The following is an 18,053-nucleotide window of genomic DNA, read 5'->3' on the forward strand; positions in this document are numbered from 1 at the left end:
TTCTCTTCAGGGCGGAGGAACTATATATAGAGCAAGGGTGAGTACTTTCGTACTCAGCAAGTAACGGGAACTTAGGTGTTTAATGCAAGCTTGGAAGAGAGGCAAGGTTGTTTTGCAAATCTTTTATTTGAAGACTTTTTTTGAAATCACTAAGTGATTTATTTCTTTTTAAGTTTGGGCCGAAAAGAGAGACTTGCGTCTCGATTCGACTTTAAGAGATGTTTTTCAACAGCTCATTTAGTAATGTACCGACCTCCCGGGTCAGATCATTACTTCTCGGCTCCCAGAGCCATTCCACTTGATTAATCGGCTCCCATAGCCTTTTTCATTTTCTCAGACTCCTAGAGTCCAGCTGCCCCGCAGCAAAGCAATCCGCTTCCACTCGGGAAGCCTAGTCTATGATGCCCACAGACATCCCGAATCACACAGATTCGTTTCTGACCACTCAGGTCATCCATCTGCCACACAGGCTGATTCTGGTTACGATTCCCACACCACAACAACTTTTCACAAAGCACAGGCAAACAAATCTACGCAACGGGAACCACCTCACATCCGCCCATGACCGTGGGCACGGCTGTTCGAACAGTTAGTTAACCTCTGCAGAGGGGTACACTTTACCCACAAGACACGAACTTACTCCAAACACTGGCCGGTGTCAGAGATTCGCGACAAAGCCTTTCCCAAGCCGACCCAGGGATACCTCATGCCACATAGAAGGATCAAATCCTCACATAAACATAGGCCATTTTAGGCGTTCACAAATCAAACTCCAACCACCTCGATCGGTAATTCAGCAAGCTTCTCGTTCTTGCATTACCAGGAACCCGGTTTGGCTCCAACCGACCCCGCCCCGGCGTTCCCAACTATTGGCATGCGAGGTTTCCCTGAACCGACTAGTTACTTAGCTAGGGTGTCCCATTCCACCTTGTGGTTGTACTTTGATTATGTTCGATGAGTTTCCCACAGGAATCGGTCCTTATATGCGAATACGGGATAGTGCCACATAGGCACAACCCCCCGCATCGCGAGTTTTCACAATTCATTTTATTTTCAAACACACCGACACCACATGTCGGGTTTTGAAGGCTTCACAAACCCATTTCCCAAATTTTCGACAAGCAACGGTGTATGTGGGATATTTGGTATACGTGCTCAGAGAGCACGAATACCGAGGTACCACAAGGGTGGAGCGACAAGGATTCAGGGTAGTACGACCTACGGAAATTAGTACGACTACTGGGTAGGTCCGTCGGTTTGGCATGCAAACCGAGGCCAAGCAAGTTAAGTGTGTGTGATTCTAATAATGCAAGTTGCAAACAAAATAATAATGACTTTTCAATTATAGGGGCAATTGATCAAAGGGTGACTTGCCTTGCTCAAGGTCTTCATGAAGCTTCACGAATCTTCGAGAAAACCCGCGATCGACGAAAATCCGATAACCGCAACTATACGCAAACAATCGAAAACCTAAACAAAAGACCAAAAGAAAGATCCTATTTAGACTAATTAGTAGTGCCATTAAATAGATCTCAATTTTATGGAAATACGGGAAGTGGAACGGAGTCAATCAGAGTTACGGATCGAGAGATATGAATTTTGGAAGTTTAATTGGAATTTCTGGGCAAAGGAAGATATTTGTGGAACAAGGGGAAATTGATTTATGAAATTTATAGAAATAATATTCTCAAGAATATTATTGGCAGTCACGGACGTGCGGGACCAAGGGAAAAGATTTATGGAATTTTTGAAATAAGGAATTGATTTATGGGACAAAGGAAATAGGATTTATTAAATCCCTGAAAAAGAAAAGGATGGAGGGATGTTAATTGGACTTGGGCCGAGCGAAGGGGCGCGGCCCGAAGAGATGCGCGGGCGCGGCCGAGGCGAGTGGGCCGGCGCGCGGGAGGGAGGCGGCCCAAGGCCGAACGAGGCGCGGCCCAGGCGACGCAAGCCGGTGGACGCGGTCCATCGTGCCGGGCGCAAGGTGGGACCCACAAGGCGGCGACACGGCTCGCGCGAGCGGGGTGCACGCAAGGCGGCGCGTTGGATCGGTGGACCGGGAGGCCTTTGACCGGTCTCCGCGGGGCCGGGCGGCTGAGGTGGCATCCACGTGGATGCCACGTCGGATGGGGAAGGGAGAGGAGGCCGGGCAGGCTGATCCGATGGCCGTCGACGAGCGACGTGAACCGGCGAACGGCGGCGAGGTGGATTGGGGGGTTAGCAACGGAAGAGAGAGGAGGCCAAGGGGAATCGATTCAACGGAGCGGATTAGCCGGGGGAAAAACGACGGCGGCTGGCGGCGGCGACCAATCTCGCCGGCACGCCGACGTGGCCGCGCGCGAGATGTGCGAAGGGCGCGCGGGCTCGGGCTTAGCCGAACCGGTACGCGACCGCGATGCGCACGCGGGGACGTGGGACCCGATGGTCGCCGGCGGCGTACGCACGGCAGCGTTAGGCGGCGGCGGAAGCGGCGACACGGCGCGGAGACAAAGGGGAAGGCCGACGGCCTTGGGGCAGCCAGGGGGAGGTCAAGGGGATCCCCGGGAGCGTGGCGGCGAGAGGAATCGACGCGAGAGGAGCCGACGACGGTGGATTGCGGCGGCAGCAATCACCGGAGATCAAAAGGGGAAATCGCGGCGGGGCGACGAGAGGTCGATTCAAGGAGGAGGGAGCATCTCCGGGGCACGGGGAACTCATTTCCGGCACCGGATGGGGCGGAGGACTGCCGAGGAGGGCTGGCGACGGCGGCGGCCTCCGGGAGCGGGCGGCAACGGCGGCAAGCCTATGGCGGGCGGCGGCGAGACCTGGGGCAGCGTCCATGCGTGATCGGGGGGCTAGCCGAGCTACCACGCGAGCTAGGGAGGGAGAGGACGAGCGAGAAGGGGGAAACGGAGGGTGGCACTACCAAGCCGAGACGGGCGCAGTGACGAGCGGCCGACGGCGCGGGAGCGAGCTCTCTGGCCTCGGGCCGGGGAAGGGGAAGAAGAGGGATGGCCGGAGTCCTCGTCTCGCGTCCACGCACGCACCGGCCTCCGACGCGTGCGACGGCGAAGAGACGAAGGCAAGAGGTGGGAGCGGCGGCAAGGCGTCAACAATGGCGCGGTGAGAGTGTGGCGAGCGAAAACGAGAGAAGAAGGGGTTTGGGGCGGCTTGGGTTTTATAGTGGAGGCGATGTCGGTTTGGGGAGGGAGGGAAACCGTCCTTGGTGGCGGTCAAGGAGAGCGAGCTGGTGGTGAGCTGGTGCAGTCGCACGACCAGCGTCCGCGCTTTGGCCGCAAGCGGCTGGGACCATGGATGACATCGGCGGTGGTCGGGAAAAAGGGGAAAGGAAGAGGGAAAGGAGGGCTTGACCCTTGCCGAAACGGGAAAAGGAGGAGGGAGAGGGGATTGAGACAGGGGATGCCTCTCTCGGCTTTGGAAGCTAGCGGCGTGGAGCGGCGGGGCGGCAGCGCGGCAGGGCACGACGCAGGCGGCGCCAGGGCTTGACGCGGCGGCAACCGGGCGGCTGCGCGGCGCAGGCGCGGCAGGGCTTACGGCGGCAACGACCGGCCGGTCGGCCACGCGCGAGCGCGGAAAAGAGCGAAGGCGGTGGCGGGTTTTGGGCGGCGACGGCGGGAAGCGGCGTCGGCGCGAGAGAGAGAGAGAGAAACAGCGAGAGAGAGGAAGAGGACGAGAGAGCGAGAGAACGTCCGAGAGAGGGAAGGGAGAGAGAGACAGCGCTCTCTCTCTCTTGGTGGTCACGTGCGGCGCACGCGGAGATGGAGGGAGCTGAGAAGAGATGGGCCAACGGCAGGTTTCGGCCCAAATCATCACGAGGGAGGTAAAATAGACTTTTACAGAGAAAACTGATTTGGATAGAATTGGAGAGATTTAGGGTTTGGATTCGAATTCAATTTTGATATTCAAACTCGAGGGTTTAGGGATGTATCAAGGGAAACTCAAGGAGGAGTCATGGAAAAGATTCAAAAGGAATATTTGGGTATTGAAGGAAAGGATTCAATAGGGTGGAGTCAAGGAAAGGATTCGAGGCGGGATTTGAATAATTCTGGATTCATAGAAGTATTTGGCGAGGATTCAAAGGAAGGATTTGACTTTCGGAATTTGATTTCGGAGACTCGAATCGGAAGAGGAATTTTCGAGGTGGAGGATTCTGATTTCGATGAGAGGGAACAACGGGATTAAATTGAGATCCTTGGCACAACTTAGACTCTCACACAAAGAACGAAAATTTTCGCAATTAGGATTTTGCCGAGTTAGTTTTTAACGCCTCACGAAAAGCGGAGCGTTACAATGGCTTGCCCACTTCTTATCCTTTTAATCGTCGTTAGCATTTTAAAAATAGAATATAGTAATGATTGAGGGTTTTCTTTTATATATCCGATCAACCGCCACCACCCTACCTTTACGGCTTGCCTGCTATCCCTATCCTATATAAGGTCATTTGCCACCATTTTATATTCTAAATGTACTGTTCTTTCAATTTTTCTTAATATTTGTTATTTATAAATTGTATTCCTACTTAACTCTTATTTTTATTTTTCTAATTTTGTTTAATTTATTTTTATTCCTAATTTCAGCTTATTCCGTATTGTACATGTCAATGTTCTATATTTCGAATTTAAGTTATTTCTAAATTATATTCTTACTAAACTCCCATTTATCTTTTTCTAATTTGAGAATTTATTTTATTTTTTCTTTCGATTATAGTTAATACCGTGTTGTGTTCTAGATGATCTCATTTAACAGACCTTATTTTTATTCTGAATTTATTAATTGATAAATTGAATTCATATATGACCTCTTATTTTTATTTTTCTAATTTTGAAAATTATTTTACAAATTTTTATTAAACTTGTGTGTACTACATAGACTATTCTTTATCCGTTATTTTTTATTATCAATTTTAATTGTTTCTAAATTGATTTCAACTTTAACTCTTATTTTTATTTATTTAATTTCAGAATTTATTTTTATTCTGAATTCTAATTATTCTCTCATTGTGTTTTATACATACTCTTATTTCAATATTCCTTATTTATTATTTCGAATTTATCTAATTTAGAAATTTATTTTATTCTTTAGTCTGAATTTTAATTATTCTCTAGTTGTGTTCTATATGAGCACTTATTTCTTTATTTATTATTGTAATTTTTAAATGTATTTCTGCTTGAACTCTTATATGGACTCTTATTTTAATATTCCTTATTTCTCATTCCAAATTTCAATAATTTTTAAATGTATTCCTACTTAAACATTTTTTCTTTTTCTCCGACTAATGTGAGAATTTCTAGCCAGCATAGCAAACGTGATACTTTCTTTCAAGACTATTTTAATACTATAATAGATATACCTCTCATGGAGTGATGAAGATTAAGTACGAGCACATAAAATGAGAAAGCCATTAGTGCATGATTAATTAGGTTTTAATTATTTCAAACTAAAACATGAATTTATATGATAATTCAAAGCAAAATCTATATAGAAAGTTTTTACCCGTTTAGCAATTTGAAAAGCGTGCTAACGAAAATCAAGGTAAAATTTATATCTTAATCAGAAACGAATAGAGCCGTAATATTTCTAACTAACACCAAGCAGGGTTAGAAGCACTTATGGTGTGTTTTCTAGCTAACACCAAGCAGGGTTAGGAAGCACGTATGGGTGTGTTCGGAATCCCCGGTTCCCAAGTCCTCCATCTCGTTTTTCACGCACACGTTTTTCAAACTGCTAAACGGTATATTTTTTGCAAAAAAAATTATATATAAAAGTTGCTTAAAAAATCATATTGATCCATTTTCGAAAAAAATTAGCTAATACTTAATTAATCACGAGCTAATGGACCACTCCGTTTTCCGTGTGGAGGGGATAGGTTCCCATCCTCCAGTACCGGACACAGCCATCGTGTGAGTGTTTACACGCTAGAATCACCTTCGCAGGTCTCAATATGGGAAGAAAGAAAGAGGATGAAGGAGAGAAAAACACCTTTGCTATTCATTAGGAGAAAAAAGATTAAATTTTCCCCCCGTCGATTTTTGCGCTATGATTCGTGCTCCTCTTGTCCTCCTAGGACATGGGTTCTTCTTCAGCGACGGTGGTGGCACGCCGAATTAGGTATTGCGTGGGAGCCAAGGTAGGAGGGGGTTGGGGGAGGACAATGTAGGTATAGGAGGGATTTTGGGGCAGAGAGAAATAGTCGGGGCAGTGGCGGCTAGGTGATGGGCAGTGGTTGCGGGCGGCGGCGGTGTCTCATCCGTGGGGAGGACATGGGCAGTGCGACGACAATATGTATAGTGGAATCTCACCGAAATAATTAGGAGGTGATGTTAGGAGTGAGAGCTGCTGGAGATGCGAATGAGTGGCGGGGCTGGGAAATCTCGTCGAGATGGCTCGATGACGACACGCTTGTACGGGCGTCGCCGGTATAGTACACAGCGGCGTATGGGTGAAGATCTTGGCGGGCAGGCTGAGGTGGAAATGGGGAGAAGAGGAAGGAGGGAAAAGGATTATAATCCACACATAAATCTTAAAGCAATCGCGGCCGTTGAAAATTGATTGATCAGCTAGGTTTTTTCAGGTTTTCCAGGTAACTGTAAAGCAAGCCAAAGAAAAAAAAAACAATGTTAGGTATGTCTAATTTCTATTTTGCCCGTCAATTTCACGTATATTGTTTAACTTCCTTCCCACTTTCTAAAACCCTGGATCGACATGTCATTAAGAAAATGATGGGCAAATGAACTGAATCAACTTTGGGATAAATAAAGATATTATAAATCCAGGTTCTATTGGACATTTTGGACTCAGCAAGTATGACGCTGCTAGTCGTCTAATTCCTTGTCACCGGCTATGACACGTCTTTTGTTTATTTGCATTCCAGTCTTTTGTTTATTCCCAGCTTAGTCCTTACATTCCAGTCTGTCATTTCTCTGTTTGCTTTGGTGTTTATTTGTATTGGACATACTCCCTCCGTTCTAAAAAGAATTAGGGTGTTCTAAAAAGAATTAGGGTGTGTTTAGTTCACACTAAAATTAAAATTAAAAGTTTGGTTGAAATTGAAACGATGTGATAAAAAAGTTAGAAGTTTATGTGTGTATGAAAGTTTGATGTGATGGAAAAGTTGAAAGTTTGAAGAAATAGTATGGAACTAAACTCGGCCTTAATATATGACCCCTCCTAATATGTTCAGATACATTATTTCAGGAGAGATCACATCTTCTTAGATTGATTTTTTTAAAGAGGGAGTAGTTTGAAATAGTCGATACAAAATCATGAGAGAACACGCCATATGAATCTCCAATTTTCTTAACTATGAGCACCCAAGTCAACTCTAGCAACCGGGGAAATTGTTGTACTACAACTTTACGTCATTGTCATGAGTGAAGACAAGGTGTAAAAAACAAATTGTGGTTAGGTATTTGTTTGGTACCTTCGAGGTGAGTGGTGACGCTCAATGAAGAGAAGACTTGTCCGCGTGGGTTAGACGGTAAAGACCGGTTTTTCTACAAACATGTTACAATTGTTTAGAGAAAATCTACGCACCGGTATTTAGTGAAGACGGAATACTAATCCAAATTGCTCCTACCTCACCCTTCTTCCCCAAATCATCCGGATCCTCTCCTCCTACCTCACTCCCCTCCCCCAAATCGATCGATCCCCTCCTCCTACCTCACCCTCCTCTCTCAAATTATTCGGATCCCCTCCTCCTACCTCACTCCCCTCCTCCAAATCAGATGGCACTCGAGGTGTAGCTCTCCCTGTCACCGTCACCCCACCGTTGCCGGAGCCGGCGGCCGCCGCTGCGGGGGAGGTAGTGACAGCGAGGAGCTCGGCAGCGGGCGCGGTGAGTGAGAGGGAGAGAGGGAGCGCGCCTCGCCGGTGGAGCTGGAGCGGGAAGTGGTGGGCGTGGTCGGGGAGCGCGAGCAGCTCGGAGGGCGAACCGCGCAACGCGTCCACCAACGGCACCGCCATCACAAGCTGGAGGTGCGCCGACGCGAGCTTCTCGAAGGTGTGGTCCAGGTGCCGCGCCGCCACGTGTTGCGTCGCCGTGGTCTTGCCCCGTGCGAGTAGCAGCCGCGGTGGCCGGCGACGCGCAGCGTCTCTCCGCCTCAAGCGAAGCTGGGATGGCTTCGTTCACTATCTCTTTGGGTATCACGCCTAGTACCTAGGTATCAGACCTTGGTACCAGCTCGATACCAGGGTACCAGGTACCAAGTACCATTCAGTACGCAAGTACCGGGTACCAGGTGGTACCAAGTACCATGAAGGAGTCACTACTTAAAGATCTAGGTATCAGGTATCAGCTGGTACCCAGCCGATACTAAAGTATCTAGATACTAGGTATCAGCCGGTACCCAGCCGATACCAAAGGTACCAGGTATCAACTAGTACCTAAGGTACCAGGTATCACGTATCAGGAGAGAGCACACGTGGAAGTGGGGAGGAGTCACTTAAAATATCACGTTCTAACAGGATCCCATTCTGTAGTCTCTCCCAATTATTTGTGGGTAGGTATTCATTGTCATAAATCGTACTCCCTTAATAAAATAAACCAACCGATGTGTCATATCACGTACAAGGTTAATTTATTTTGAGACAGATGGAGTAACTCAATGAGCTATCCTCTTCATTTTGAATTATTTGCCGTTTAATTTTATTTTAAATCAAACATTTTAATCTTTGCTCATTAATTTTTACAAACTTAATTATATAGTTTAACATCATCATATTTATATTTGTTTTAAATTCACCATAGAAAATAATTATATAATATATAATTAGCATATTAAACTACACGAATTATAAAAATTAATAGTCGTAGATATATATATTTTTTAAATTCGTAGTATTAGATGGCATTTAATTAAATACTACTTCCTCCGTATTTTAATGTATGACGCCGTTGATTTTTTAATCAACGTTTGACCACTCATCTTATTCAAAATTTTTATGTAAATATAATTATTTTTATATTTACATAAAAATTTTGAATAAGACGAGTGGTCAAACGTTTATCAAAAAATCAACGGCGTCATACATTAAAATAAAATACGGAGGGAGTAGTTGCTATATTTTATCACGGAGAGAAGGCATCGAGTGGTTACTTTTAAGCTTAACTAGCAGGTAATAAATGGTCAAATGAGATCGTGGGATTTTTTTTTCTTTAAAAAGATATAAATGTGGCAGAAGCGCGCTACATAAATCTCTGCACGCGCGGACAGAGAGCCAGAGACCCGTGTGCTGCGAACTCACCGCTTGGTGCCGTACGTCGTCGCCGCCGTCCATGGCTCTCTCGGCCGAGACGGGCAAAGTTGTCCAGTGGCGGCGCTGGGCGTTCGCCAACCTGGGCTCGGTGCTGTCCAACTTCGGCTCGCTGTGGCTCCTCCTGGCGCCGCTGCTCGCCGCCTACGCGCCGCGGCGGCTGTTCAAGACCTACTTCAACCTCTTCCTCCGCCGGCACGCCCGGCGCCTCCTCGCCGTCGTCGACCCCTACGTCACCGTCGACGTCTCCGAGCCGGGCGGCGCCAGCGCGCACTACTCCCGGTACGGCCGCGTCACCGACAGCGGCGACAGCACCTACGAGGAGGTGAAGGCGTACCTGAGCGACGGGTGCGCGGGGGAGGCGCGCGAGCTCCGCGCCGAGGGCGCGTCCGAGGGCGACGGCGTCGTGATCAGCATGCGCGACGGGCAGGACGTCGCCGACGAGTTCCGGGGCGCCGCGCTGTGGTGGACGTCAGTGGTGCGGGAGGACGCGCAGGGGCAGCAGAGGGCGCACACCCGGCGGTGCCAGCGCCTCACGTTCCACCACCGCGACCGCCGCCTCGTCGTCGACGAGTACCTGCCGCACGTCCGCCGGAAGGGCCGCGAGATCCTCTTCAGCAACCGCCGCCGACGCCTCTACACCAACAACAAATCCGGCGACTCCTTGTACATTTTCACATTTTCTTCTTTTTTTTTTTCATTTCGATCTTGCTGATCATTGCGTTGATGTGACTGTGCAGCCGGTACGATTACAAAGCATGGAGCTACATCGACTTCGACCACCCGACGACGTTCGACACGTTGGCCATGGACACGGCCAGGAAGAGGGAGATCATCGACGACCTCGACGCGTTCCGGAGCGACAGGGACTTCTACCGGCGCGCCGGCAAGCCGTGGAAGCGGGGCTACCTGCTGCACGGCCCGCCGGGCACCGGCAAGTCCACCATGATCGCCGCCATGGCCAACTACCTCGACTACGACATCTACGACGTCGAGCTCACCGTGGTGAAGGACAACAACGACCTCCGCAGGCTGCTGATCGAGACGACCAGCAAGTCCATCATCGTCATCGAGGACATCGACTGCTCCCTCGACCTCACCGGCGACCGCGCCGCCACGCAGCGGCGGGGGCGCCAGAACGACAGGGACGACGGCAGCAGGCGCCATGACCGTGACGGCAGCATGGTGACCCTGTCCGGCCTGCTCAACTTCATCGACGGGCTCTGGTCGGCGTGCGGCGGCGAGCGGATCGTCGTGTTCACGACGAACCACGTCGACAAGCTCGACGCGGCGCTGATCCGGCGGGGCAGGATGGACATGCGCATCGAGATGTCGTACTGCGGAATCGAGGCGTTCAAGACCCTCGCCAAGAACTACCTCGACGTCGACGACCACCGGCTGTTCGGCCCCGTCGGCGAGATCCTCGGCAGGGAGAGCATCACGCCGGCCGACGTCGCCGAGTGCCTCATGACGGCCAAGCGCGCCGGCTCCGATGACGAGTCCTCCCGCCTCGAGATCGTGATCGACGAGCTGAAGCAGACGGCAGAGGCGAATGCGAAGGCGAAGGCTGAGGCAGAGGCGAAGGCGAAGGCCGAGGCAGAGGAAGAAGCGAAGGCGGCAGAAATGGATCGTGACAACACTCGGGAAGAACAAAATGGACGAAAGTCTCCCAAAATTTGAAGATACTGGAGATTTGCAAATCGTCTTTACGGATTTGCTAGGTTCTGCGATGGACACGCAAACGAGTATTTACTGTTCAGTCTCATATTTGAACACAACGGGACAAAAATTGCTGTGGAACAATTGCAAAGGAGTTTCCTCACACTCGTACTTAGAGCAATATAACCAAATTACTAGCTCCAAATCATATATATAACCAATTTAATAACTTATTTATACAGTAGTTACTTATAAATATATACCACATCGGTAATATCTGATCTCACATCTCATACACACAAAGTGTCTTTGATTCCATGTTACATCTGACTACAAATCTATAATTAACTTCTATTTTTTCTCCTCTCTTATCTCCTTCACATGTGCTTATAGTTGACTTATAGCCTACTATTGTTGTCGGTGACATGGGGCCGGGGGTATCGTGACTAGAGGCTTGGGTAGCCGCGGTCACCCACGTGGCCTGACCCCCTTGGGGGGTCGGGCCCGAGGGTGACGTGGCCACCCCTCCCTCTGTCTCCCCGAGGGGTCGGGCCGCTCCCGTTTCGGCCCCGAGGGCTAGGGCGCCCCGACCCCCTGTGGTTTTGGCGCCACGTGTGTGGGTTAGGTGAGCACAGCGGGCTCACCTAACCGCATTTATAGCAGGTTGGACGAGCGCGCCACGCCGCATTTAATGCGGCGCAGCGCATGCTTATCCGGTCTGTGACCGGTCGCGGTGTGTGACCGGTCACAGACCGGTCAGATCGCGGGTTAGGTGGCAACAGGCTGCCTGTCACACGCCTCGCCCCGTCCCGTCGGAATGATGAGAGCTTCCTGGCTCTCGTCCCTAGCCGGAGCCGGCGTGCTAACTCCTGGAGTTGGTATGTCAGTCCCGGTCAGATCCATTCCAGGCTTCAGCGCAAGTATGGCAAGGAAGTCGCTAGCCATTAAATGAAGGTTGAAATGGGCGTCCACCGGGAAAGCAGGCGAGCGGGGCAGGAGGCGTGTGCTTTGCTTGTCAGAGGTCACTTCCGGCTGTAGACTAGCCCTCATTGTAAAAAGCATGTTTCCCTTCTTAGGCAGCTAGAGGCCCATGTGGTGACCCCTGACCAGATAAAAAGGAGGCCCAGGCCTAGGGGAGAAGGGAGTGGGGACTCTGGCGAATGGTTTTTAGAGCCTGAACTCTCTCTCGCTCTCGGCCTCGCTGTATTCCTTCATGCACAGATCCACCAGAACACAGGAGTAGGGTGTTACGCTTCTCAGCGGCCCGAACCTGTCTACGTCGCCCGTGTCTTGTGCATTTCCTCTCTCGCTGACGTTCCTCAGATCGAGGGCGAAGAAACTCACTTAGCGCCCCCGGCCGAACCGGCAAAGGGGGGCCTGCGCGGTCTCCCGGTGAGGAGCCCCACGCTCCGTCAATTGTACTTAGTCAAAAAAAAAATTCTTTTTCAAAAGCAAAATGTAAATTCAACTCTGAACTATTGATCAAATTTACTATGCATCCTCAGCCATGAAACCAGGTACATCACCTCCCCAATGTATTAAAATCAGTGTAAAATAACCCCCTCAACTATTTTAAGACTGGTTTGGTTGACTTGGGATTCATGTGATAGTTCAGTCATTAAAGAATTTAAAAATTAGACGTTAAACCCACATCTAAGTGACTACCTCTAAACTTCTTCTTCCACCACTTCCCTCTCTCCACTCGCAGGCCGCTCATCTTCCCCATTATCGGTGTTAAGCACCGTGCATGTCTCCCCATGCTCCCAGCCTCACTATCGTAGACATCGTCGTCCCCTCCACGGGCCCCTCAACATTTCCTCCTGCTACACCCAAAATAAACCTCCCTCTCGTCGCACTCTCAGGCGCAGTGCTCTCTACTTCGTGATGTTGACGTTTTCGATGTCTCTTCACGCTCTCGCCACATCGAGTTCCCTCTCCTCCCCACGCCACACCGAGTGCTCACTCTCCATGCTCGCCTCTAGCCACCGGCCAGGGCCACTCGCCCGCCATGGCATTGACCCCTCTCTATTGCTTCTAGACACACTGAGTGCTTGGCCTCCTCTGTGCTCACCGCTAGCCATGGGCCACTCACCGTCGCCACCCACCTATAACTTAATCACTCATAAGGCATCTAGGAGGATGACATCCCGCTCGACATTCTTATTGGATGAAGTGGACTACGAAGGGCGCAGTGGGTGCGGTGGAGAGCCATCTTCAGGGAGACCGCACCATCAAGCGGCCGTCGAACCAGTGGCGCACGAACGGTAAGGGAGAGATAAGGAAGAGAGGGAGGGGGAACAAGGGAAGGAAAGGGAGAATGGCATACGGATCCCACAATTGTTTTTGGCTGTGAATAATAAATGGGTCCCACATATTTTTTTAACTTCTAATGCCACATAAACGTCATGTGGAACGAAGACCAAGTCAACACTGACAAAACCGCCCTCTAAAACCGCTGAGGTAGTCAAATTACACCGGTTTCAATAGTTAGGAGGTCAAGATATCCAGTTTTGCGGTCCAGGGTTATGGACTAGATTCAAGCCACTTTAAGGGAGTCAAAGTGGACTAATTCCTATGTAAAATGGCCTGGATTTTAGTGGAAATTCTGGGCCCATGATACGCTAAGATCGTCGGCTTCCTGACAGGCCCATTGGATGCTTAGCGTGTCCCGGTCTCTAATCCGACCTGCTTAAAGATAATCCGATTGCTGGTAAGGTGCAGTGTGATGACAATATTAGGAGCACATATAAGGTGCTCGCAGCATAAATTAAAATGTTTCACATGCAACACAAATTCTTACAAACTCTTTAAAAAGCTGATATGGCAAACCCTGATTGCATCTTGACTTCTAATAACTACCAATTGACTCGATCAAATGGTTATGATCTTTATTTGTAAGAGTTTTGTAAAAAAAGAATAGTATGTGCAGCATTACTCTAGTACTAGTATAAAATCATTCAAGCAGAGGGACAGTAGTGTGCTAGATGTTAATGAGCAAAATTTGACTGCAGGTAACTTTCTTTGGAATACGTAAAAGAATTGTGCACTTTTGTATTAGGACATGTACAATGGTAGCCACACGCAACTGTGGTCTCAAGACGCCACTTAGGATAGAACTACACAAAAGTCACACTACCCACAGTGGAAGCCACTCCAAAACAAATTTTGCATGTCAGCCCCTATCTATTTATATGTCAGCCCTTGTATTATCAAACCTATTGAAACTTTATATTTTGAACCCTATAGTAACCAAAAGAAGTATATGTGCACCCCTAAACAACTTGGGACCCACTGTCAGCCTCTTCCCATCCCCTCTCTTTTTTATTCCCTCCCTCTCTCTCTCTTCGATTTCTTCTCCACCGACAGCGTTGCTCGGTTCTCTTCTCCTCTCCCCTCCCCTCGTCGCCCTCTCTTTTCTCTCTGCCTCCGGCGGCAGATCGGTGCCGCCCGAGCTCTGGCGACGGCGGATCTAGCGAAGGCGGGGAGTAGCGGTGGCGGCAGCGGCGGATCTGGCGGCGGCGGGGAGCAGCGGTGAGGGCGGATGGCTCGACGCCGCCGTCCTCCTCCCCTACAACGGCGCGGACGATCTCGCCGACGGCGTGGCGAGCTTGGCGGCGGACAAGCTCGCCTACAGCGTGGCGAGCTTGGCAGCGGCGGGCTCGCCGGATCCGGACGTGGACTCGCCGGATCTGGCGGCGGCGGGGAGCAGCGGTGAGGGCGGATGGCTCGATGTCGCCGTCCTCCTCCCCCACGACGGCGCGGACGATCTCGCCGACGGCGTGGCGAGCTTGGCAGCGGACGAGCTTGCCGGATCCGTGGCGAGCTTGGCGGCGGCGGGCTCGCCGGATCGGGCGGTGGCGGCCACAACGCGGTGGCTGTCCCTCGACGTCGCCGTCTTCTTCCCCCCACGACGGCGCAGATGAGCTCGCCGACGGCGTGGCGAGCTTGGCGGCGGCGGGCTCGCTGGATCCGACGATGACCACGGCGGCTGTGGTGGATCTGGCGAGGCGACGACGACCACGGCACGGGGGGACCGGACGAGGCAACGGCGCGGAGCTCCGACTCCTCCAACGTGAGACTTCGGCTTGTGGCTTCGTGCCTCCCGAGCCCAGGCGCGGCGCTTGCCCTGGTTCCTCTACAAGCTCGCTGACAGGCTGCGAAACCACCCAAACGCGTGCCAGCTCGGCTCGGCTCCGACGTGGAGTTTTGAGACGACAGGCTAGGGTCACGCGTTGTACATGGCCTTAAGAGGAATAAAATTTACACAAACGGCAAACAAAGAAGAGAGGGAGGGAATGGGGGGAGCGAGGAGAAAAAAAAGGGAAAACAAGGACTTAAGCCTATTCTCGTGATAACCGTGCGACGACCAAACACGCTAACTAGAAAGCGCTGAAAACAAGGACTTAAGCCTATTCTCGTGATAACCGTGCGACGACCAAACACGCTAACTAGAAAGCGCTGGCGACGGGGATGGGCAAGACGTCAAAGGACGGCACTGCATGTAACTATGCAAGTTCACTTAATTTAAACGGAGCAGAGGACACGATTCTCTCTCTCATGCTAACATCTTGCTAAGGTAGCAAATTGTGTGCAGCAATCGATTAACAGTTTTAACACATCGATGATTATTGATGGTTTGTTGCTAGTGATTTTTGTTGGAAAAGGAAACCTGTAGTCTTTTTTTCATCTAACCGTTGAAGTGAAGACTAATTAATCAGTCTCTGAAGTACAATATACAGCAACCGTGGAAGCGGAACAAGGTCAATAACATGGTATAATAACTGCATTAATCTTGAGATTTCAACCTCTTCACACACACTTTGCTTCATTGGGCACATGTTACAGGACTAAATAATGTATAGTACAAGCTAATTTCAGTAGTGTAGATTATTAGCAGTGTAATATGATCATAATGCCAGCAAGTAGTTATCATAAAGAAGCAGTACAATCTGCAGGTATCACAGATTGTCGCATCTATAATATTCCACAGAGTTGAGATGCAGATTAAAAATTCAGTACAATTTAAAGAAGCTTGAACTGAAATGCAAGTTGAAGAGAGTAAAGTGTAGTTGAATGCACCGAGTCACACCCACATCACATGAAGAAATAATAGCACTGAACCAACAGCAGGTGGTATCATTTTGCAGCATTCCTGCTTCATCACTAACTTACACCACAAACAAATGCAGGCCATTCAGTCTATCTACTGGAGTAATCGGAAACATAATCTTGAAACGGAATTGCGAATTGAACAGGACAGAGTGTAGCTGAATGCACTGAAACGCAATGAAGAATGGTACTGAACAAACAGCAAGTATCATCTGTAGCATTCCTGCACTAAATGAATCCTGTTCATCTTACTGCTTACATGGTTACACCACAAACAAACGCTAGCTAGTACTAATCAGCAACAGTTTCAACATGACAACACCATTGAACTCATCAGCAACAAGAAGCAAACGACACAATGTAGCTAGATCAAGGCATGGAACTAATTAACTTGACCTTGTTGATATATCGCGCAACGTTTGCCGATCGAAAACCAAACCTGTCGTCGATCTCAACTCAAGGGAGAATCCAAACCGGAGGCGAGTGGATCGATGGGCCTCGCTCCGGGAAGCAGCGCTCGACCTGGCCCTGGGGATCAGTTGGTGCTCTCGACCATTTACCGTTGTCACTGCAGAGGTACGGCGGTTTGGGTGCATCACCGATGATCATCTGGTGGATGCTCGGATCATCCAAGAAGTAGACGCCCTCCTCCATGCCGGGGTACCTGCCATCACCCGCCTTGTAGGATCTGGAGCAGCCTAGTCCGACGAACAGCATCCGGCCATCGAGCTCGTCCAGCTCGCTCCAGTAGTACTCAAAATGAGCAGAGCGATTCTGGGACGGCTCGTCTTCTTCGCCGGTGTTGAACTTTTTCTTCTGGAACACCCGGAACGCCGACGTCGTGCGCTGACCCCGGCCACTAGCTAGCCTGACCACCATGAGCAGCTTCTTGCCGGACCCCACGAGGTAGCGAGCAAGAACAGTCTCGTTCTCGTCGTGGACGCGCGGCAGGAAGAACATGTTTGCCGGGACCAGACTCACGGAATCTCTGTAGAAGACCGGTGGTTCTTCGCACGCAAGGACGTCTTCCGCTCGGGTGAGGAAATGGAAGGCTCCATGGTGGCATAGGAGGTCCTCCACTTCTTCCAGCCGCATCAATGGGTTGTCCTCCTCCAGTGCCCACAAAACAGGTAAGACCACCTGATCGCCCATCCGCCAGAACGCAATGCTCCGGGTGACATGGCCAACGGCGACGAGGTTGGGAGATGATTCGATGATGCCGGCGACGATGCATCCTTGTTCAGTTGGCTGGCACGAGAGGGTGGCGGCGACGATGGCCATCTCACGGTCACGGTTCGGATTCACTGAGTTGACGGGCGCCAGGTTGGGGAGGTCGAGGGTCTGAAAGCCGTTGATCTTGAGGTTGAGGAGGGCTTGGCATTGAGCTTGGCCGCCGACGGCGAGGAAGAGCCATCCGCCATCGTACGAACCGAAGTAGCGCGCGCCGCGTGCTCCTTGAAGGACGGAGAAGGCGTGGGTGCGGCAGCCGCTGAGGACGCAGGAGACGGTGGCGGGCAGCCCATCGTCGGACTCAGGGAGGGCGAGCCACGGGAGCGGAGGCGGCGGCGCCGGGGCCTTGAGCTTCACGAGCGCCACGCGCCAGGAGTTGCATACGCGACCCATGTGGCGGCGATCGATCTCGCACGGGATGCGGCGGGCGACCTCGTACAGGACACCGTCGTCCGCCGCCGCCCATCGCCGCCGAAGCTGATCAGCCATTGATGGGAGAAGGGAGGGGATCGATCGTGGAGTGGTTAGGGATTCTTCGGATCGTGGAGGCTAGGGATTTCTGCGGCGAATGGGGGCACGAGACGGCGGGGAGACGACGACTCGACGAGGAAGACGATGCTTTAAATGCTGGGAAACAAAGTTGGTTTGATTCGATTTGCTTCTGGAAGCCGCGGAGATCCGGGGGCAGAAGAGGTAGCTTGTCTTGCAAGAAGCGATTGAGCGAGCTGCTTGCTACTGTCGCTTGATGGGCCGGATGGTTTTGGCCCATATATGGAAGGACCTGGATTTTAGTCTAAAGT

The 18,053-nt window shown here is 50.6% G+C and overlaps 2 protein-coding genes across 2 annotated transcripts; one reads left to right on the forward strand and one right to left on the reverse strand.

Annotated features, from left to right (window-relative positions):
* Nucleotides 1-9,201: 9,201 nt before the first annotated feature.
* Nucleotides 9,202-11,237, forward strand: LOC4326724 (AAA-ATPase At3g28580). Its single transcript, XM_015764273.3, has 2 exons — nt 9,202-9,921; nt 9,996-11,237. Exons 1-2 carry the CDS (start codon nt 9,278-9,280, stop codon nt 10,933-10,935), a joined length of 1,584 nt encoding a protein of 527 aa, XP_015619759.1. The 5' UTR covers nt 9,202-9,277; the 3' UTR covers nt 10,936-11,237.
* Nucleotides 11,238-16,176: 4,939 nt separating this feature from the next.
* On the reverse strand, nt 16,177-17,847 carry LOC112937650 (uncharacterized). Its single transcript, XM_026022550.2, has one exon. The coding sequence runs from the start codon at nt 17,740-17,742 to the stop codon at nt 16,480-16,482; it is 1,263 nt and encodes a 420-aa protein (XP_025878335.1). The 5' UTR covers nt 17,743-17,847; the 3' UTR covers nt 16,177-16,479.
* Between the last annotated feature and the right edge of the window lie 206 nt (nt 17,848-18,053).

The sequence above is a fragment of the Oryza sativa genome, chromosome 1, assembly GCF_034140825.1.
Source record: "Oryza sativa Japonica Group chromosome 1, ASM3414082v1".
NCBI lineage: Eukaryota > Viridiplantae > Streptophyta > Magnoliopsida > Poales > Poaceae > Oryza > Oryza sativa.

Coding starts and splice junctions, on each gene's coding strand:
- LOC4326724 (XM_015764273.3), top strand. CDS start 9,278: ATGGCTCTCTCGGCCGAGACGGGCAAAGTTGTCCAGTGGCGGCGCTGG. Junction 9,922..9,995: donor AACAAATCCGGCGACTCCTT/GTACATTTTCAC, acceptor GTGACTGTGCAG/CCGGTACGATTACAAAGCAT.
- LOC112937650 (XM_026022550.2), bottom strand. CDS start 17,742: ATGGCTGATCAGCTTCGGCGGCGATGGGCGGCGGCGGACGACGGTGTC.